Raw genomic sequence first — 22126 nt, forward strand, 5'->3', positions numbered from 1 at the left:
AAGCTAGCTGAGACTTCCATAGGTTTTTTTTTTTTTTTTGGCACTGTAATAATGAACTATTTTGGGTGGGGAGTCCCAGCCCTGAAATGAAATTTCAGAGTTTGACGTTTGTCATGATGTGTTTGTACCGCTAGAGTTTTGACGTAGAGATATTTCTTTTGCCAAGCAATGAAACATTAAAGGAATTAAAATTGGTCCAAGTGCACCACGTAGCGGACGTGGTCCGCTGACGATTCCTGGCGTTGCCAGTTGCCCTCAGTGCTAGACTTGGTAACAATGGTTTGAATAATTCCTCGTTTCATTGATAGCTGACTGATCAGCGTTTACAAAAGAGGGGTAGTACCCGTTGGGTAGCTTCCCTTAGCTAAATATTGAACAAAAATTTAGCTAAGTCAAGATGCTCTTGGGTAGCGGCATGACTATTTGTAATAATACCGAAGGTGTTCGGTATTCCAAGGGTGGGTCGTTGTGACGCCATCCTTGTCCATTAAGTAGAAGGTGCCTGGGCTAACGACTTCCACAATTTTGTATGGACCTTCCCAAGTTGGGCGAAGCTTTGTTGGTGGTGGAATGACTTCCTTCATTACCCAGTCCCCCAGTTGGAGGTTCCGGGCCTTGACTCTGGCGTTGTAGAAACGCGATACCCGCTGCTTGTTTTGCAGGTTGCATAGGTGGGCCTTGTGTCGCTTTTCCTCCAGGAGGTCCTTGTCCAGGTTGATGCCGTCAGTGTTGGTCTCTGGGCGGTAGCCCTCGACTCTGGCGGTAGGTTGGGAGACCTCAATAGGCAGGACAGCCTCCGTTCCGAACATCATGCAAAAAGGAGTTTCACCAGTTGCGGAAGTTGGGGTTGTTCTAATGGCCCATAGAACTTCCGGGAGTTTCGCCGCCCATAGACCCTTTGCCTTGTCGAGTTTTTTCTTCAGCAGCTTTTTGATTATCTTGTTTGCTGCTTCGACCTGACCGTTGGTCTGGGGGTGGGCGACAGATGCAAAACTCATCTTAGTACCCAAGTTGGCAGTGAAAGAGATGAGCTCCTTGTTGTTGAATTGTGTGCCATTGTCGGTGATTATCGTGTGTGGGACACCGTAACGGCAGTAGATGTTCTTCCAGAGGAAGTGAATTACCTTGGCGGTAGTTATTGCTGTTAGTGGTTCCGCCTCTATCCACTTGCTGTCGTAGTCGATAGCCACTATGATGTACTTGAACTGGCCCTTGGCGGTTTGAAATTTTCCCATCAGATCCAGGCCCCAAGTTGAGTGGATCCATGGAGCGACGATGACCGATAGTGGTTCCGCCGGTGCATGCGGGATGTCAGCAAATTGCTGGCACTTGTGGCATGATCTGGATACCTGGCGGGCATCGTCGCCGAGAGTAGGCCAAAAATAGCCTTGTCGCATTGTGCGATTGGCTAAGGATCTGGCGCCTGAATGGTTTCCGCATTCTCCGCTATGAATTGCTGCCAGAACGACCTTTCCCTCCTCTGGGGTTAGGCAGCGGAGGTTGGGATGGGTGAATCCCTGGCGGTACAGCTTGCCGTTCTGGATGTTGTAGCGGGTTGCCCTCCGCTGGAGTTGTCGCGCCTTAACCTTGTCGTCCGGCAATGTGCCGTTGCGCTTGTACTCAATGACTTCGTCCATCCAGCTGGTATTGACCTCAATGTTGAAGATCTCCGCCAGGGTTTTTGTGATACTTGGCTTGTCAAGACATTCCACTCTTGTGTCCGCTGGACTCTGATGTGGCTGGGCGGTTGCCAGCCTTGCCAGTGAATCAGCCTTGGCGTTCTTTTCCCTGGGGATTTGTGTGATGTTATGAAATTTGAATTTCTTGAGGAGTGTCTTAACGTACCCCAAGTATGCCGCTAACTGTTGGTCCTTGGCCTGGAAGCTGTCATTGACCTGGTTAACGACCAACTGGGAATCACTGAAGATGTTGACGCTGTCAGCCCCTGAATCGATGGCGAGGAGTAGGCCGGCAATGAGTGCTTCGTATTCCGCCATATTGTTGGAGGCTTTGAAGTTGAATTTTAGTGCGTATTCCACATTCAGCCCCCAGGGCCTGTGAGGATGACTCCGGCGCCGCTGGCCTTGGCGCTGGCGGAGCCGTCCACATGCAGGTTCCAATCTGATTGTAGGGGAGCTGGCTCCTTAGCGGTGACCATTTCCGTCCCGGGCTCATTCTCCGTGCTGGGACTGGGCTGACGCTCAGTGAGCTCGGCGATGAAGTCCGCTACCGCCTGACCCTTCATGGCGGTTCTTGGCTTGTAGTCTATGTCAAATTCACTGAGCTCGATGGCCCACTTGCTGAGGCGCCCTGAATGTTCAGGGTTCTGCATCACCTGTCTCAGTGGTTGATTGGTCAGCACGTGGATTGTGTGCGCTTGAAAATACTGGCGGAGGCGCCTGGCGGCAACGATGAGTGCAAGAGCTAGCTGCTCTAAGGGTGGATACCTTGTTTCTGCCCCGTTCATGCCCCTGTCGGCGTAGAAAACTGGGAGCTCATCCTGTCCCTCCCGCCGGACAATGGCGCAACTCACCGCTGATACCGATACCGCTAGGTATATGAACAGTGTCTCTCCTTGCACAGGGATAGAGAGTAGTGGGACTGCCGCCAGATAATCCTTCAAGCCCTGAAACGCCGCCTGACATTCTGGGTTCCAGTTGATGACTTTCTTGTGAGTTGTTTTGAGGAGTTTGAAAAATGGGGCACACCTGTCAGTGAGCCTGGAGATGAATCGAGAAAGGGCGGTTAACTTGCCTTGGAGGCATTGGACGTGTACCTTATACTCAGGGTCTGCCAGGTCGAGTATGGCCTGCACCTTGTCCGGGTTAGCCTCGATGCCTCGTTCACTGACGATATAACCCAGAAATTTGCTGGCGGTGACGCCAAAGAAGCATTTTTCTGGGTTGAGGCGCATGCCATAGGCCAGGAGGATGGTAACTATGATCTTGAGGTTTGCCACGTGTCCGCTGGCCTTTATACTCTTGACCAACATGTCGTCCACGTAGACCTCGATTATCTTGCCCAAATGTTCAGCGAACATAGCATTCATCAGCCGCTGATAAGTTGCACCGGCGTTCTTCAGACCGAAAGGCATAACATTGTAGCAGTAGAGGCCCTTGTCGGTGGTGAAGGTGGTACACTCCTGATCGCTGGGATGCATCTTGATCTGATTGTAGCCGGAGAAAGCGTCCATCATGCTGAGGAGTTCATGCCCGGCGGTTGCGTCAACCAGCTGATCAATGCGTGGGAGAGGGAATCTGTCCTTTGGGCACGCCTTGTTGAGATTTTTGAAGTCGACACACATCCGCCACTTGCCGCTAGGCTTCTTGACCATGACCAGGTTGGAGATCCATTGGGGATAGATTACCTGGCGGATGAATCCAATGCCCTGGAGTTTGGCGACCTCTTCTCCTATGGCGCGGTATTTCTCCTCGTCGAAGGCCCTTCGCCTCTGCTTGATGGGATGGAAGGATGGCTTAATGGTTAGTTTGTGTGTGATGATTTCGGGAGAGATACCTGGCATGTCCGCATATGACCATGCGAAAACGGCGGCGTTGTCCCGCAGGAATTGAGTGAGTTCTGCGGCCACTTCTGGGTCTAGCTGAGCTCCTATGCGGACTGTCCGCTCTGGGTGCTCGTCAGAGATGCTGATGACCTTCAACGATGTTTCAGGATTGACCGGTTCCTTCCTCACGTATTTCTCCTCCTCATCCCTAGGATCCTCGAAGATATCTGGTGGCGGTGCCTGATTTCCTACCGTTAGGATTTCGTGGCGGCGGGTTGACCGCGCAATGGTGGTAGAGTAGCATTCTCGTGCCAGTTGCTGACTTCCCCTGACACAGCCCGTGCCGTTGGGTGTGGGGAACTTCATGAGAAGCATGTATCCGGCGATGATGCATTTGAGCTTGTTGAGTGCCGGCCGTCCTATGATGGCGTTATACGAACTGAAACAGTCCACAATTATAAATTCGGTATGTACCTCCGCCATACATGGACTGGAGCCGATGGTTAACCGCATGTAGTCAGAACCCAGCGGCTGAGTGATATCGCCGGAGAAGCTAAGCAATGGCTCATGGTCTTGTAGTAGTTTCTTGTTCCGCTTAAGGTTGTTGTAACAACCGCTGAATATGACATTGACAGCAGATCCGCTATCCACCAAGATTCTTCCTACTGACCATCTGTCGAGAATGGCATCGATCAGGAATGGGTCGTCATGGGGTAGATGTACTCCGCGCTCCTCCTCCTCTGAGAAGGTGATGGGCTCCCAACCAGACTTTGGGAGTTTGGTGGATCTCTCGTAGCGGATGTTACAGACTTCCTTTGGGTGATTGGCGCGTGCGTAACGCTTTCTTGCCCTGTGAGACATGTTGGTGATTGGAGCCCCGCCGTCGATGGTGTTGATGCGGCCCAGTGGCTCAATGTTGGCAATCACAGGTGGCGGTTGGCGCACCTTGAACTGATCCATCTTGCCGTCACGGTATAGGGTCTCAATGGTTGTTTTGAGAGCGTTGCAACTGTTGGTATTGTGACCGCTGTCCTCGTGGTACTTGCACCACATGCCGGTGTTTCTTGGCTTACCCTTTTTGGGGAATCTCGGTGAGGGTGGCGGTGGTATCTGATCCTTGCACTGATTGTAAATCTCCTCGTACGAGGCTGTGAGGACGGTGAACACTGCATACCGCTGAGAGGATTCCGTCTGCTTGTTGCGATTGTCCCCATGGGATTGGCGGTTGCCCTTGTAGTGGTTGTCTTTCTGCCTCTTGCTTTGGTACCCGCCCTGCTGCCACTCCCTCTTCTTGTCAGCTGGCGGTGCAGTGGGGGCTTTGCTGGCGGTCTCTTGATGGCTGGAGGAGGGTTGAGATGACTTTATTGGTGTTGCTGGTGGCGGTGGGGTTTCTCCATATGTGATAAACTCTGCCTGGGCATGAATGACCGCCTCACTCATAAGGTGATCATACGCCGCATTTGGATGATTGTAGTTGAGGTGATAGAGGAATGGTCCCTTGAGGAGTCCCTGCTTGAAAGCCGCCGAAGCCATTGTTTTGTCGAGATCGCGGCACTGAGATGCTGCCGCTCGCCATCTTGTGACGAATGCCTTCAATGATTCGTCCCCTCCCTGCCTGACGCCAAACAACTGGCTCGTGTTGTGATGACCGGCGGACAACAAGATGAATCGAGAGAGGAAAGCATGAGATAATGCGTGGAATGAGTCGATGGACCCTGGCGGACACTCGAAAAACCAACTCATTGCCTCACTATCCAGCGTTTCGCTGAACAAGTGGCACAGGGTGGCGTCATCAAATCCCTTGTTGTTGGTGACCTTCTTGAACGTGTCCATGTGGACGAAGGGATCGGTCTTACCGCTATAATGTGACATTTTTGGGGTCTTTGCAAACGCTGGTCTGACAGCTTGCAAAATTGTAGCGGTGAATGGGCCTGGCCTGGACGCGAAGAGTGGGTTTGGGGCTGGCGCCGGGGTGCCTGCCTCCGCCAGGATTAATCTCCGTTCTAACTGCTGCATCCTCTCCAAAATTTGGGTGGTTGCGTCGCCAGCGGGGCCCGCTCGGGCGTTCCGCGGAGCGAACCCCCGCCCGGGAATGGGTAGATTACCCTCAGTCCTTGTTCTAGTCCTCGAGTGGTGGGTGCGCAGCGATGACTCCGCCTCCTGCTCCGGCAGTTGTGGGATAGGGGGTGGTCCCATTCCTGCCAGCTCAGGTGGGCTTAGCGGTACCTGCATTTGCACGATGGGTCCTATACCAGCGGTAGGCCGGCTGTGTCTGGTGCTGTGTGACTGCTCACTTCGTGCAGGGTTGGCGTTTGCGTCCAGCGTTCGCCTTAGCTCGTCGAAACGTGTCATCAGCGTGGCCACTTGGTTTTGGGCCTCCGCCTTCTCCTTGCGTTCCTGCTCGCGCTCTCTGTTTGCTTTGTGGAGGTCCGCCAGCGCCAGCTCATACAAGGCGGTGAGGTCCTGACCTGGGGGACGGCTGCTGCTTGGATTTGTTTCACCGCCTGGGTTGACCGGGGTGTTGAATAGTGCGCGGTTGATGCTTACCGCTGGGCGGGCGGGTTGGGGAACGGCGGACTGGTCTGCCTGCTCCCCGATATTTCCCCCGCTACCGTTAGTCATGGTAATTGTGATGGGATGACCTTCTGTTCAAGGATTCCCACAGACGGCGCCAATGTTAATGTCTAAAAGTCTAGCGGTAGCTGGACCTTAGTTAACGCTGATCCGGCGGGCGGATCGATACCTTTGTTGTGAGTGGTTCCCGTTACCTGTCAAATAAAATACAATGGGCGTCAGAGGGAGACCGCGCCGGGCGGTCTTCAACTCTCCGATGCCTAAGTTAGTCAATGTATTTATGTTGACAAAGTAACAGTAGGTAAGTATTGAATGCGTCCTTAATGAGGAGAGAGGAGAGAACCTTTTATAGGTGAGGAAGAGGATGATCTTCTCTTTGTTTTCGATGTGGGACTGATGTGCTTCAGTTCCCAGTTTCAGTAGCTTCTGATGCCATCTTGACACGGCGCGTGGCGGCGCGTCGGCGGTGCTTTGGGGTTGATCCGGGGCTCAGGCGGTAACCCGGCTAACTGTCTTTACGCCAGTCACTCATATGGTGGGCGTTGGTACCCCTGGTGGTACCATGAGCGTGGCTCATTATAGCTAATTATGCTTGCAAATGGACATGTATGTACAGGGTAACTGGTAAGTTTTACAAAAGGGGATTATAGAAGGGAATTGATAAGTTTAACTGTAATGGACCTTATTGAGTGAGCTAAGGGGCTGCTCTACCAATAATTTACTCAAGTGAGTTTTGGATTTTTGTTGTTGTTAGTATGTATGAGGATATTTAAAACGCGCTCTAGATTTAAAGATTAATCTCTAAGCGCATGTGACAGCTTAGTGAGTCGAATATAGGTATATAACGCTCAACCAAAATGCTCAACCGCTATTCAATGGCACGTACTATTTGCACAACATATTAGAGGGGCTCTTACATGGTTAACCCACTCTCGTTATTAACAACCCTCACTCGATGGCTTCATGTATAACGCTATTTTCTTTGAGTTAGTGATTAATTTCTCATTTTAAGATTTTAAACTGAGGTACCAATGTTCTTGAGGGGCTCTTACATGGTTAACCCACTCTCTTGCTGCTCTCCATTTTCAGTTGGATCCAAAATAGTAGGGAACTCTTCATCAATCTTCTTCTTCTTCTCAAAAAAGCTCCAACCTTTTTTCAACACAGAGAGAGAGATTAACAATGTCTGGGTTATCTTGCACGAAGCTGACCCTATTCACCGTCGCCGGAGTTGCGATTCAACTCGTCGGCCTCTCTCTCTTCGTCTTCGGCTTCTTCCCCGTCAAGCCAACCCTTCCCGGCCACAGGTACCATGCTCTCTCTCATAAAAAAAAAAAAAAAAAACCTAGAAAAAAATTTAGAAACCGAATCAGAAACAAAGAAAGTGAGTCTCTTTTTATCTATTTAGTTATTTTGGTTTGTGATTGTGTGGTTATTGATAGTGGTGCGGAGAGTTTTCGAGCACCCACTTGCAATTCGATTCGAAATGAGAGCCTGAATGATCTGCCTCCTCATCATCTCACGTCACTCTATAAGGTAAATTTTTAGTTTTTTTCACTCTGCATTTTCACTTAGAAATTGTGGGGTTTCGAAAAGTTACAGTCTTGCTACTAATTTGATTTGATGTGGCAACCAAGATTTGAACTTGTGAGGAATACAATGGATGTGTGATAGCTTGTTGTATTGGCAATGTAGGATCTATCTGGAATCCCACCTGCATTTGACAGGCTAATACTAATGGTACGCTTCATTTCATTTTCTTTTGTGAACTGTTTTCGTCGAGATTTCTGCATCTTTTCGGTGATATATGTGTTGGTCGATAGATAAGATGTGGTATTTTTGTGTATGATCATGGCAGTTTAGGTTATTGATGGTCTTCCAGCTGAGTTTGTTCTAGGCAAGGATGGTGAGCCTCCAAGGAAGGATTTAATGGAGGCTATGCCGTATACTCAGTCATTGCTTGGAAATGGAATGGCAATCGGGTACCATGCAAAAGCCGCACCTCCAACTGTTACAATGCCTCGTTTGAAGGTCGTGTTTCTCGCAATATTTTGATGTGCAGACAAACATTGTTGTAGAAGTCTGCTTTCTCATCACCCCTTGGTTTGGGTTGCAGGCTATGGTTTCTGGAGCAATTGGGGGATTCCTTGATGTGGCTTTGAATTTCAACACACAGGCTATGGTGGATGACAATCTTCTGGGCAAGTTGATACTAGCACAATTCATCAACTGTTAAATGGTTTTGAGATGGTCCAGAATTGTAATTTTACTTGTCCACTTCTTTGCCTCACAGGCCAGTTTTTCAAGATTGGTTGGAAAATGGTGATGCTCGGTGATGAAACATGGCTCAAGTTGTTTCCCGGATTGTTTATGAGGCATGATGGAGTCAGCAGTTTCTTCGTAAGTCTTTTGACTGCCAGCATCAAAAGCTTGCATATGTAGGTCTTATATTTAGAAGCCTTTGAAAGCTTGTGGAGTAAATGTCTTTAGGACACTGCCATTTTTGGTTGGTCAGTTCTCATGCAATTATTCACCTTTTAGATTGATCTTATGCTTGAAGTCATATTGGTCATTTTGTGTCTGAGGGTGTTAAGAAGGTTTATTATATTCTGACTTGTACTCTGTGTATATAATTTTTGCTACAGGTCAAAGATACTGTACAAGTGGATCAAAATGTTTCTAGACATCTGGGCCATGAGCTTAGCAGAGATGACTGGAATTTTCTGGTTAGCCTCAACTAGTAGATTAAAATATGTAGTTCTAAACTCGTAGATAATTGATGTGAAGTATATTTGTATTCTTACTCTGCCGATTTGTTAAATACCCAGCATTTTAATAGTCTTACTTTTAAAAACTGCCTCTACTGGGTAGTTCCAAGTGTGCTTAATTATTTTAAGAGTAGTTTTGGTATTTTGATGAAAGTGTCCATATAATGGATCTGGATGACGTAAAAGTTTCAGACCTTGAATAATGGATTTGGTTTCTGCTTCATGTTTCAGATTCTTCATTATCTCGGCTTAGATCATGTTGGACATACTGGTGGGCGCAACAGGTGATCCTTTATTCTATTTGCAGTAAATCTTGTTTGGCTGCTCCATTGATCTTAATTTTTTGAGGATTCCTTGGGCATTTATTTGATTATTTCAGTGCCTTGATGGCCCCAAAACTTACAGAGATGGATGAGGTGGTGAAGATGATTCATATGACTAATATACTGAATCAAAAGAACGATCAAGGACAAACACTCTTGGTTCGTGATTTCTGTTCTTATAGCCTGTGGACTCTTGATTATGAATTTACATCTCTTTGAGTAAATGCCCAGAACCAATGTGAAAAAGAAAAGGAACACAAAGAATTACAGAAGAATTGACTATAATTTGAAGGCCTAAAGCTTTATGGATTCATAAGTTAATGCATAAGTTCAAAGGAAGCATTATCTTCTAAATAGGCATTTAAGCAACGAACAGTGATTTTGTCTTTCAGATGGTATTTTGTGGCATTGGCAGTATCATGTAAAGAAGATGTTAATGTGTAAAACTGTTAGACAATTATACATGATACACTCACTGTCTCCCTAATTGAGACTTTCAATATGCAGTTTTACATGCCAGTTTTCTCTAATTCTCTCCTTATATTATGTGTGTCTGTATTATTAGTCACTTTTAACATTCTGAGGTTTATAAGGAGTTTAATAGCCTTTTTCTTTTGTCTTTTCTCCCTTTTTTTCTTCTTCTTTCTTTCTCACTGTTCTATCCGTAGTCATCCACGAACTATTACTAATCATTAACCTGTATCTGTTATGATTATCTTATCTAGGTCGTAGTAAGTGACCACGGTATGACTGAAAGTGGTAATCATGGAGGGTCCTCATATGAAGAAACGGACTCCTTAGCACTATTTATTGGCCTGAAAAATGACGTCTCTGATTATTTGTCGTCTACGCATAACAATGTTGACCAGGTAATTGCTTCCTAGATTGTATTGAAGTGAGCAGAATTTATCTTGCTGGACTAGAGAAAAACACCTCAAGTATAAGAGTAATGCATTTTTGTCACTCAAAAATAATTTGTTGTTTTGTCTTCAGAATGGTGATTTCAAATTATATTATGCCGTATTCTTCCTCTCTCACCTGCATTTTGTGTTTGTCCAGGTTGACATTGCACCAACTTTAGCTCTTCTATTAGGTGTGCCAATTCCAAAGAACAATGTTGGTGTTCTAATTCCAGAAATCTTTGGATATTTGAGTGGTACCTCTCTCTCTCTCTCTCTCTCTCTCTCTATGCATTCTGTTATACCTGGGTTGGTTATTCAAGGTTTTAAAAGATTGAGATATATGTGAATGTCTGCATGTATTATGTAAAGTATGCATTTTAGAATGGTGCATGTCTACCTGGTTGGTTGTTTAAGACAGTAAAAGAATGATGTGTGTGTATATTTGTGTCCTATATAATGCGTGCATTCTAGTGTGCATACATTGAGAAACTTTAGATAGTTATTTACAAATTTGAGCATCAATAACAATAATAGCGTAACAGCATACCATTTTCCCTTGAGGTATGCATTCACCTATTTTTCTTCTTAAAAATAGGTCTTTGTGGATTTCTTCAGGCATGCGGTATTTTTTTTTTGTTTCTTTTTCAGATCGGATTTACGTTGAAAGTTTTAATTTGTGACACTTTAGAATGTATAGTTTCAGTTTCTACAGTATAGCTTGTAAATATAAATCCATAACATCCAAATTGAAATGTAGTATATATATTTCGATTATTTCCTAGCCTTAAATTTTTACAAGTTTGACTGCCTCAATTCTCATGTACTACTCAGTTTGTGACTTTCTGTAAAATCTAATGATGCTATCTTGTCTTTGCGAGTAAAGAAGACAAGCAGCTGAAGGCACTGGAGTTGAATTCCTGGCAATTAGTTAGATTATTGCAAGCACAAATACCTGGTTTATCATGTCGAAATCATCCCTGTGATGGCTCAGGTGGTGATCAAGAGTCCAGAGTAACTAAGTGTTATGGGAGTATAGAAAGGATGTGCTGTTGCTTATATACGAATGCTGCACTTCTCAAAAAGTCCTGGATGTCTAAGGAAGTTTCCAGGTGGACACATGACACTATCTGTCACTTTTATCATGTTACAAGATTCCATAAGGATCCCCTTTAATGCCAGTCTTGCTTTGTAATTCTGTAAATAGGTCTAATAGTAGGAAAGACTATACCAGCACTGTTGCAGCATACTATGAGTTTCTGAGAACTGCAAGTGAGTGGCTATCACGCAGAGCAACTGATGTATGTAGATTCTTTTCTCCCTTCTAAAGAAGAACATAGATGGTGCTGGTTTCTCACGGAGAGTTCTTCAATTGTTTCAATTATATAAATTTTAGTTTCTTTATCATTACTTTTTTTCTCTAACAATTCTTTTTTATCTTCTAGAAACCTGTAAGCCTACTTCTTTTCTCTAACAATTCTTTTTTATTTTCTAGAAACCTGTAAGCCTGCTTACTCTTGGAATAGCTGCAATGTTCCTATCTTGTCTGATACTGTTAAGCCTTCTGTTTCACATCTACAAAGAAGTCTACACTAGAGAGATGCAATGCCCTTTTGACTTAAAGAGCATCATGCAGACCTGGTGTCTAGAAGAGACATTTATTTTGGGTGTTACATTGATTCTCATTATAAGTATGACATCAAGTTCTTTGGTAGAGGAAGAGCAGTATATTTGGCATTTTATGGCTTCCACATTGCATTTATTACTATTGCGTAAAGCAATACAAAGTTGTGTACACAGTTTTTCCAGGGGACAAAACAAAACAAGTGGTCTTCAAATGAGTTCCATCTGTGTGCTTCTAATTTCTGGGAGGATATTGAGAGGTTGGCACCAAGGAGGCGTGAATTGGACCAATCTTCCTGACATATCTAAGTGGCTTGAGAAGGCTGGGAATGACAATGTAAAATCAGTTCAGCTAGTTGCATGCCTTCTTGTGATTGCGTTAAGCTTATATGCTCTTGTTTTATTTGGATCAAACAGGAATATAGTTCTGGTCATTGGATTTAGCTTTCTTGTGTCTGGGTTGTTGGTTGTGCAAAATATCCTTAAACATCAGGATGGCATGTTTGCCTCATCCAGTTACAGTGCAAATACATTGGTACAGATAACTTATGCAATTCTTGGTGTTTCCACAAGTGGGACAGTTATTGCCTTGCCATGGCTTGTACCTTTTTCAATATCTGAGACTGGCTTGAGTCATGATGTGTACATGTCATCTGCTTCTAGTGAAGTTCAGAATAAGTCACTGCTGATGAAGTTAAGAGAATCTTTATTTCTAATTGGGTGGGCATACATATCCTGCTGGTGTCTTCTGCAGCTTTTGCTCCAACAAACAATTAACTCAATGCCTATACTCCTGCTACATGTGCAAACTTTGGCCAGCATGCTGTATTTTTCTTATAGTGGGTTGCACCACAACCAGTGGGTTGAGGTCAGTTTCAATATCATCTTGTTTTGAGTATATATTGATTTCAAAATTGAGTGTGTTGAACTCAAGTTAACTATTGGAGCTGGGTTTTGGGAGACTAGTATTGTCAATAGTTGCCATTATGCCATGCAGTTCGTAATGTGAGAAGTAAGCAGTTTCAAACAACCATTAAATAGTCAAAAACTGTGTGGCATAATTATCCTCATTATTTTGACAAGCACATAGTTGATGTTGAAGCTCTTCTACTCTGACCCTATGTTATCATATTAGATGATCTTCAGTCTAGATCTTGAAATGTACCTGTATAGTATCATTTTAAAATAGGTGTGCGTTGTGTGCTACATGAAAAATATTTATTTTGTTCCAAAGATGGTCTCTTGCCAGACAGCCCAGTAGCCCAGTAGGTTATGTTGCCGGACATTTTAATGTGTACTGTGGATTGAATACTTACTAGTTTGTCAACATAACATTCAGATATCTGGCAATCGACCACTACCTTATTTTATTTAGTCCCCAATTTATTTCCTACTAAGAATGCATCTTGCGTTGTTCTTTTAGGTTTCTGCATTTTACTTTTTGGGAATGGCAGGCCATTTTGCTCTAGGAAACAGCAATTCTCTAGCTACTATTGATGTTGCCGGAGCCTTTATTGTACGTCCTCTGTACCCTTTGCATGGTTCAGATTAAAAAGAATTATATTGTGTACACATTGCTCTGCAGTTGAGATTTGAAAATTGACTTTCTAACATAGTTTTTGTTACTAGGGCATCTCAAGTCACTCAACAGTACTTTCTGGAATTTTAATGTTCATTATAACCTATGCTTCCCCAATGCTATTCATACTTAGCATGGTGATGTATATCTCTTTGAAGGACACAAGCTATTTTGTATCTCCGTCTGATGCAGATTTAAGACAACTCCTCAAAATGATGATTGGCTTTCCTTGTCTGCTTCCACTGGGCTTGAACTCCATTCTATTGACAGCGTACACCATCGTATTGGTGTTTATGAGCAACCATCTTTTTGTCTGGAGCGTCTTTTCTCCAAAGTAAGTGCTCGCTGTGCTTTAGGCTTATAGTAGGCGATGTTCCTTTGTTCTTTTTAGAGACAAGTAATTGGTTTTTTTTCTTTTTCCTCCTTTTCTTTTTCAAATTAAAAAAAAAAAAAATACTGCAATCATCCATTGGAAAGATGCAGGACAAAAAATTTTATGATACCTGTTTATGTAGGACAAGGATTTTTATGATACAGATTTACATAGAAAAGGGTGAGATATTAAAAAAATATGGAGTACAAAAAGAGTTAATCAATCAATATTCTACAAATATGAAGCACCAATATATATCTGCAGTCCAGAATAATATAATACAGAAACATACATACTCAACTACAATATTCCTACCAAGTTATAATAGGTGAAACAATGGTTAATCCCTAAAGTTTAAATGTAATGAATGAAAATTACTGATAATTGATGCATTTCATATAGCTACAGACAGTCCGCTGCTCCTAATTACTGAGTCTGGAATTTATTGTTTACATCTTTTGTGCAGGTACATCTATGTTTGTACTACAACCATATGTGTGTATGTTGGAGTCTCTGTCATAGCTGCAACTGTAACATATGCATATTTGGTGCTGGGGTTAAGGAGAAAGAAGCAATATAAGCTTAGGCACCAGCAATGATATAAGATCAGCTGCCAAATACTGCTAATTTCTTTTTTGTTAACCAATGTACACAGATCCTTTTCTGTTTTTTTTTTTTTTTTTTTAATTTAATTTTTAATTTTTAATTTTTATATATACAAAAGATTTTGCAGTTTTCATTTTTGTAATGTATGTCTACACCACAGGGCTCAAAACTTGCGAACTTTCTTTCCGCAACTTATTCCTTCTCTTTCTTCGGGATGGAGCACTGAATCGTTGCTGAGACTCAATACCTAACACCTTAGAAAAATGAAGTGGGGAGGGATATAATTGGTGTAATGTGTATTACAGGCATCATCCTGTTTGACCCTATCTTTGTCAAACAATGCCTTGTGACTCTTCTGATGGTAATGTCTAAACTTAGAATCCAACTTACAATTTTTGAAGATACTATTGTTACTAGTTTCCCGCAGCGCCCGAGCTGCTTTTACTTGAACATTACATGATGCTAAACACTTCATTTTCCAGCTAAACAAAAAGATGGAAGTTTTATCAGATTATTAGTTGATCGAGCGGAGTAATCAGTTGATTTTGTTCTAAAGCTGCCTCTATGGCACATTTATTCATCATAAGATGCAACTGAATGTGGCATCTGCCTTTCAGTATCTTTGAACATGAAGCGTGCGGAAAGAGCACAATAAAACTACAGAACAATGCAGAATTGACATTGTGTAGTTATAATGCTTTCAAGTGTATCAAGATCAGTACCATCTATAAGATGATGAAGTTTCTTAACCTGATCAGTGTCAAGGAAAGTAGTCTGCGGCACTCTGCGCTATCAATTCCGTAGGTAAATCGTTTTGAAGCAGTGCGTGCATTCTCTTGACCCTGCACACCTGGGTTTTCACTATTGAGGGTAGCAAACACAAGGGCTGCAGTGTCACGTCCATTTACTACGAAGTGAAGTAAACCTCGAGGAAACACCATAATCTTAAAAGTTTTAAGATAAACTTTTGTTATCTGAGGCAATGAATCCGGTTACTACTGTTCTTCCTCTGGCAACATGTATTGACTTCTGAACCTCCGTGGTGTGAGTTGGGACCAACAGCCAAGTCGGCACGAGCCATTTATAGGCTAAAGCCATTCGATCAGACCAGGAAATTCAGTAGCAAGCTTTGTCAAATTTGTTAATGTTTGGTAAGACTACTTACCAAAACAAGATTGTATTTTAAATTATAATCTTTGTTTGTTAAGTAATCTTGGATAAAATCTAGGGTTAAAGTAGCACTTGTGAGTAATTTTTTATAAAATCTATTTGTCATATGTTGTTTTTATTAATTTTATGTAACAGAATGGAGCTAGCCTACTACTGCATGGAGTTAGTTGTTATATATCAATGCATTATGGCATTATAATTTGTTTACATTTAAATTTAGAACTACAAATCTGTCACACATGTGCACAATACGCATGCACCCACACACACTCATGGCAGTGTGCCATATACGAATTAAACATTTCAGCGTATTGTTTTTTTAAGTAGGCCATTTGTCATGTCTATTACTTGTTTACTTAACACAAAAAATAGCGAATAGTGAAAAGTTGACAAGATTTTTTTTTTTTTTTTTAATAGAAGTTGAATTCATTAGATTAACAGCAAAAAGGCTGAAGTTTACCAAAACTTACATAAGAAATCCGGCAAGAAAATCCGTAGTAACCTGCCTATGCTAAAGCAAACCTTTAAAGATCACTGCGTCGCTCACATTTAAGCGAGCCTATACAAGAATGAAAAAACCTCGTCTCTTACTGAAAAGAAAATATTCAACTAGCCCTCAGTTGCCAATTACGCAATTGTGGTACAAGCAAGAGACTAGAAACGTCATAGAAGACTCATAGAGGTTTGCCGAGCCCAAGCCTGTAGGCCCAAGCCCAAGTCCAGTCCTGTCTAGCAGAAAGAAAATCAAACAGGCCCATCAGCCCAAGATTGAGCCGAGGCCCAAACCCAAGCCAGCAGAATAGGAGCCGCATCTTGCTCCTTTGCCTCCGCCGCCGCCATGTCTTCAGGCGGCAAGCCCTTTGACCGCAGCTCTGGTGGCCAGCCGTTCCAACAGTGCAACACCATCAAGCATGGTGCCTCTCTGCTACACGTACCAAAGAATCAAGTACTTGCCCGGAATCGAGAAGAAGATACTCGAGCCTGCACTAAGAACTTGCCGGAAAAGGAATCCCCGCCGCTCTGAAGATCCACACGTTAGGAAGGGCTCTGCCGCTGTGCTAAGCCCATAAACTGCCGAGCCCTACACCGGAAGCACCACCATGATCAACTGCTCAGATCCCGATCTACACCAACCCAGAGCCCGATTGGAACAATCCGGAACCACACCGCCACCGCCGAACCAGACCCAATCCAGGCCCAATTCTGCACAGCTTCCCCACCGTTGCCGCACCCTAGAGCACGCCTCAGCCTTGCCTGGTCTGGGGAGTGAAGGTTCACCGCCGCCAGCAACACGAAACCTAGGTTTCGTAAAACTGAGGTCACTCCAAGAAAATCGGAGGCCTCTCTGGATTAAGTAAAGCAAAAAACCTTTTCTAATTACGAAAAGTTGACAAGAATAATGAGATATGATTCGGATATATTAGAATATCCAACTCTCGCAATATAACAGGATATTAACTAATTATTTTCGTATTACAAAACCATTATTCTAGAAAGACAACAGTGTGGTAACATAATCTGAATAATCCTACTTGTGTTTTTATCTGGTGCAAAAAAATAAAAATAAAAAAAATTGAAGAACTAGGAAAGAACTACATTTCAGCTATCCAAAGTTTTGCCATCTCAGTCAAAATATTAATAACAGAACTGTAAGCGAGAAAAAACTGCTTTTTGAGAACGCGCCTCACGCGCCTTTCCCAAAAGCCTAGCCGTTTCCTAACTTTCACACCGTTTGGCCACCATTGATTTCCATCTTTCCCGGCTCCGATTGTCTGCCCAATCTCACTGGTGGCGTCGCCGGCCTTTGTGTTCTCCGCCCTTCCACCGGGAAGCGGCGGGGAGTCGGATTTAATGTCGATTCAGCGTAAACGTGCGAAGAATGGAGGAGATATCAGCGCTGATCTGGAGGCTCTTCGGATGGAAGATCTAGACACCACTGTGCAGAACACTGTTTCTTCGCAACCCCAAATGACCTACGCAAGCACTTTGAAGAACCCTGTCGATCGCTACAGGAAAACTATGACTGAAGAGTTCGATTTCAATGATGAGGACTGTACCTACTCTCAAGGTAAACATGGTCAGAACGTTTCATTCTCTGCAAAAGTCCATAATAAGCTTGATTTTGATTGGAGATGTGCTGTTGTTGTTAAATTGATGGGGAAACCCAACTCGACGAACACTTTTGACTTCATGCTTAGAGGTCTCAGAAGAAAATGGCAGGTGAAAGGAGGTTGGCAACTTATTGACCTTCCTAATGACTTCTATATTGTGAAATTCAACCTGGAAGAAGATATGAACTATGCTCTCTGTGGAGGACCATGGATCTTGGCTGGGCAAACCCTTATTGTTAGAAAATGGAGACCTGACTTTGACCCTATGAAGGAATTCATTGGCAAAATGGCTCTCTGGGTGAGAATCTTTGGCCTACCTGTTAAATTCTTCAAGGATTTCACTGTCGCGAAAATTGGTAAGATCCTTGGGGATGTGGTCAAAGTGGACAAACTCACTGTTGGTCAAGCTAGGGGACAATTTGCTAGAGTGTGCATTGAGGTTGATCTTAGTAAGCCCCTGCGTCCATTTGTTGAAGTGGAATCCATTGCTTATCAAGTTGTCTATGAAGGCATTTCATTGATCTGTTTTGAGTGTGGATGTTTTGGCCATGCTAAAGACAAATGCCCTACTCTTAAAGTCACCGATAATACTCATTCCAAGCAACCAACTATGAATTATGATGAAGTGACTACTCATGCCGCAAATGTTGAGACTGAGGTGGTTGATGTGAGTATGCAGCAATGTGTCCCTCAAATTGATGTGATTAAAGAGGACATGGGCCCATGGATGTTGATGAGCTACAGAAACAAAAAGAAAAATGGTGATACTAGCAGTACTATGAAATCTTCTGCTGTTGGCTCTAGATTTGCTGTGCTTCAAGATGAGACTGTGGCTGATTCTAAATTGCCTGAAAAGACCATTGATGACAATAATAATGGACAGTCCCCGACTATTGTGAAATTGTGGCAGAGTTTCCAAGAGAAAAAAAAAAAAGAAGATCCCAAGCCCTACCAAAGACAAGCACGCCAATACCCCTACTGGTGTCTCCTCTAGCAAGCAACTTACTGCTGAGAAAGCCTCTCATCCCATGAACAAAACCACTGGCCCCAAATCTAAAAACCTTCCAAGAGCCCCAATGAAGGATGTGTCCAATTTTGGAAGCTGCAGTGGGTCTAAGACTGAACTGCACTATCAGAGAAAGACCAAAGGGCTACCTAATTCTGTGATTAAACATCAGACTCATGTTTTCAAAAAACTTTCCTTTGAAAAGGTGAGCTCTAATGTTCTGGGGGATGGAATTTCAGCCATTTTTGGGCATACTCCCCCTGATGAGCATTCTATTCAACCTGATATACAAAGTTCCCTTGTTCATGATGCTGACAAATTTGTGGAAAATATTTTTGCTGACAATAGCATGTTGACCATTGATGATAACCTGCCCTCCCAAAATGGTGAGGGCATGATTGATGCCTAATTGGGAACTCCACCCTCCCCTTTTCTGCAGTTCCAATGTTTAAAGTCTTTTTTTGGAATGCTAGGGGTGCAGGTAGTGATAATTTCAGATCTGTTATTGCAGACCTTGTTAAACTTCACTCTATTGATATTTTGGCTATTTGTGAACCTAAAGTTCAATTTTCAAGAGCCTCTATTGCTCTTAAAAATCTTGGCTTCACTGATTCAAGAATTGTTGAGGCTGAAGGTTTCTCTGGTGGTCTTTGGCTTCTGTGGAATAAGAATAAGACTCAGGTTGACTTTATTGATGATAACTTTCAATCTATTTCTGTTAAAATCACTCTCCCAGGCAAGCCTACTTGGATGCTTACTGTTGTTTATGCTAGTCCAACTCACACCACAAGGTCTTCACTGTGGCCCTATTTTGACAACCTTGCTGCCATCACGAATCTCCCTTGGATGCTTATTGGAGATTTTAACGAGTTGGTTTCCAGTGCTGATAAGAGTTGTGGCCCTTTTACTGGTAGATTTGGTGCCTTAAGGGATTGGATCAACAGGAATGCTTTGATTGATATGGGTTACAAAGGATCTTGCTACACTTGGAGCAACAATAGGGTGAAAGAAAGACTGGATAGGGCCTTCTGTAATTGCTCTTGGAGGTCTACTTTTTCTGATGCTTTTATTCAACATCTCCCCAAAACAAGGTCTGATCATTGCCCTATTATCATGCAGTTGTCTTCCAACAATTACATTAACAGAAATGCTAGCCCTTTTAGATTTCAAGCTATGTGGTTTTCTCATGCAACTTATTCTGATTTTGTGTCTGACACTTGGAATGGGATGCATGGGAATTTCCATTCTAAAATTATGGGCCTCTCTTCTGCTCTCTCCAAATGGAATAGAGAGATTTTTGGGCATCTGTTTCAGAAAAAAAAGAGAATTTTGGCCAGGATTGGTGGCATCCAAAAGGCTTGTGACAGATATGAGAACCCTTTTTTAATTAAGCTTGAAGCTGAGCTCATCCATGAATATGAGAGTATCTTAAATCAGGAAAATCTTTTTTGGAAACAGAAATCTAGAGATAAATGGCTTCAAGGAGGGGACAGAAATACTAAATTCTTTCACCTGACTACTTTGGTCAGAAGGAGGAAAAATAAGATTGAGGGTTTGTTTGACAGCAATGGAAATTGGTTTATTGATTCTGCTTCCATGAAAAATATTGCTGTTGATTTTTTTACTAAATTGTTCTCCTCCCCTATTGCTGAAGACACTAGATTTATAATTCCCTGGCTCTTTCCTGAGATTGATCAAGATGTGCTTAACAATATCTGCAAACCTGTTTCTCTCCTTGAAGTGAAGGACTCTCTCTTTGCCATTGGTGGTCTCAAAGCTCCTGGATTTGATGGTTTCCCTGCTATTTTTTTTCCAACATCACTGGCAACTTTACTCTTGTGAAATCTCTAATGTGGTGAATGATGCTTTCAGGTCTGGTGTTATTCCTCCTGGCCTTAATCACACAATCATCTCTCTCATTCCTAAGGTCGATGGCCCTCAACACATGACTAATTTTAGGCCAATCAGCCTATGCACTACCATCTACAAAGTTATCTCCAAGGTCATTGTGGCTCGGATTAGGCCTTTGATGCAACATCTCATAAGTCCCAATCAGGTTAGTTATGTCCCTGGCAGACATATCTCTGATAATGTTATGATTGCTCAAGAAATGCTTTTCAAGTTCAAAAAATCATATGGTGCCTTGGGCTTTTTTGCTTGGAAAGTGGACCTATCTAAAGCCTATGATAGACTTAGCTGGAACTTTATTGAAATGGTTCTCTATGAAGCTCAGTTTCCTCATTGTTTGGTTAAACTTATTATGAGCTGCATTACTTCTACTAGCTTCCAGATTTGCTTGAATGGTGAATTAACTAGCTCTTTCAAAGCTCAAAGGGGTATTAGGCAGGGGGACCCCCTCTCACCTTATATTTTTGTCCTATGTATGGAAAAACTCTCACATCTAATTAAGTCTACTGTTGATATTGGCAATTGGAAGCCTGTTAGGGCCTCTCAATCCGGGCCAAAAGTTTCCCATCTATTCTTTGCTGATGATCTCATGCTATTTGCTGAAGCTTCTCCTTACCAGGCTTACACCCTAAAGAGTTGTTTGGATGCCTTCTGTTCTCTTTCTGGTCAAACTGTTAGCTATGAAAAATCTCTAATTTTCTGCTCCCCAAACACTTGTAAAAGATTGGCTTCTGAAATTAGCAGAACTTGTGGCTCTCCTCTGACAACTGATCTTGGAAAATATTTGGGAATGCCTCTCATTCACTCGAGAGTGAACAAGCATACCTATGATAGCCTATTTGACAAAGTTCAGAGTAGACTCTCTAGCTGGAAAAGTAAGGTGCTCAGCATGGCAGGTAGGCTCACCTTGCTTCAGTCTGTTAGTTCTTCAATCCCCATTTATGCTATGCAAACTGCTAAGCTTCCTGTGAGCCTCTGTGATAGAATTGATAAGCTGAACAGAGAATTCTTATGGGGAGACTCAAATGAAAATAAAAAAGTTCATCTTGTTAGATGGGAGACTGTTTGTCAGCCAAAAAAACTTGGCGGCTTAGGAATCAAAAAAACTGCTGACATGAATCAAGCCATGCTAGCTAAGGCTAGTTGGAGACTTTTTCAACATGATTCTGGCTTATGGGCTTCCATTTACTCTGAAAAGTATCTCAAAAATTGCTGTATTATTGATGATAACTACCTGCCCCTCCTGATTGTTCTAGTACCTGGAGAAGCATTTCCTATGGTGCTGTTATGCTGAGGAAAAATCTCAAGTGGAGAGTTGGGGATGGCAAGAAAATCAAGTTCTGGTATGATTACTGGCTCCTACCTACTGCTCTGATCAACTTTGCTTTACCTTCTGCCACTATTAATGATAATGCCACCATTTGTGAATTTTGGGATGAAACTGGTTGGGATGCTTTGCTTTTAGCTTCTGTGGTTCCCAGTGATTTAGTGAGCTTAATTATTAATGTCCCAACTGGATTTGATGGTTGTGGTAATGATGTGCTTATATGGAATGCAACCTCAAATGGGTGCTTTTCTGTCAAATCTGCTTACAACTCCATGTTGGATATTAAGGGTCCCTGCAATCCTCATTGGAATGCTATCTGGAACTTGAGCTGCCCTCCTAAGTTGAAGACTTTTA

At 43.1% G+C, this 22126-nt stretch overlaps 3 protein-coding genes across 8 annotated transcripts; all 3 read left to right on the plus strand.

Annotated features, from left to right (window-relative positions):
• Positions 1–7038: 7038 nt before the first annotated feature.
• On the plus strand, positions 7039–15460 carry LOC112190301 (GPI ethanolamine phosphate transferase 2). 6 transcript variants are annotated; one of them, XR_005807170.1, is made up of 19 exons: positions 7039–7386; positions 7522–7615; positions 7775–7819; positions 7943–8110; positions 8196–8280; positions 8373–8479; positions 8725–8805; positions 9079–9131; positions 9227–9329; positions 9896–10039; positions 10230–10326; positions 10956–11181; positions 11277–11370; positions 11565–12560; positions 13116–13208; positions 13322–13605; positions 14111–14291; positions 14411–14611; positions 14733–15460. XR_005807170.1 is itself a non-coding variant. In XM_024329735.2 (18 exons), the coding sequence occupies exons 1-17, from the start codon at positions 7262–7264 to the stop codon at positions 14241–14243; spliced, it is 2928 nt and encodes a 975-aa protein (XP_024185503.1). In that variant the 5' UTR covers positions 7039–7261; the 3' UTR covers positions 14244–14291; positions 14411–15460. The 6 variants fall into 6 exon arrangements, 5 of the variants coding, with proteins under 5 accessions (XP_024185503.1, XP_024185505.1, XP_024185502.1 ...); XM_024329735.2 differs by having other exon boundaries at positions 14411–15460; XM_024329734.2 differs by lacking the exons at positions 14411–14611; positions 14733–15460 and having other exon boundaries at positions 7040–7386; positions 14111–14356.
• A 1811-nt stretch (positions 15461–17271) lies between these two features.
• LOC112183924 lies at positions 17272–18525 on the plus strand. Its single transcript, XM_024322237.1, has one exon. The coding sequence runs from the start codon at positions 17272–17274 to the stop codon at positions 18523–18525; it is 1254 nt and encodes a 417-aa protein (XP_024178005.1).
• Positions 18526–18607: 82 nt separating this feature from the next.
• On the plus strand, positions 18608–20379 carry LOC112183925. Its single transcript, XM_024322238.1, has 2 exons — positions 18608–18923; positions 19019–20379. The coding sequence occupies exons 1-2, from the start codon at positions 18608–18610 to the stop codon at positions 20377–20379; spliced, it is 1677 nt and encodes a 558-aa protein (XP_024178006.1).
• Positions 20380–22126: the final 1747 nt, after the last annotated feature.

This window comes from Rosa chinensis, chromosome 2 (genome assembly GCF_002994745.2).
Source record: "Rosa chinensis cultivar Old Blush chromosome 2, RchiOBHm-V2, whole genome shotgun sequence".
NCBI classification, from domain to species: domain Eukaryota; kingdom Viridiplantae; phylum Streptophyta; class Magnoliopsida; order Rosales; family Rosaceae; genus Rosa; species Rosa chinensis.

Bases quoted from the DNA above. Each gene is read 5' to 3' on its own strand.
- LOC112190301 (XM_024329735.2), top strand. From the start codon at position 7,262: ATGTCTGGGTTATCTTGCACGAAGCTGACCCTATTCACCGTCGCCGGA. The intron at 7,616-7,774 runs GTAAATTTTTAG...TTGGCAATGTAG, and splicing joins ATCTCACGTCACTCTATAAG to GATCTATCTGGAATCCCACC. The intron at 13,606-14,110 runs GTAAGTGCTCGC...TCTTTTGTGCAG, and splicing joins TGGAGCGTCTTTTCTCCAAA to GTACATCTATGTTTGTACTA.
- LOC112183924 (XM_024322237.1), top strand. From the start codon at position 17,272: ATGTCGATTCAGCGTAAACGTGCGAAGAATGGAGGAGATATCAGCGCT.
- LOC112183925 (XM_024322238.1), top strand. From the start codon at position 18,608: ATGAAGGATGTGTCCAATTTTGGAAGCTGCAGTGGGTCTAAGACTGAA. The intron at 18,924-19,018 runs GTGAGGGCATGA...CTAGGGGTGCAG, and splicing joins TAACCTGCCCTCCCAAAATG to GTAGTGATAATTTCAGATCT.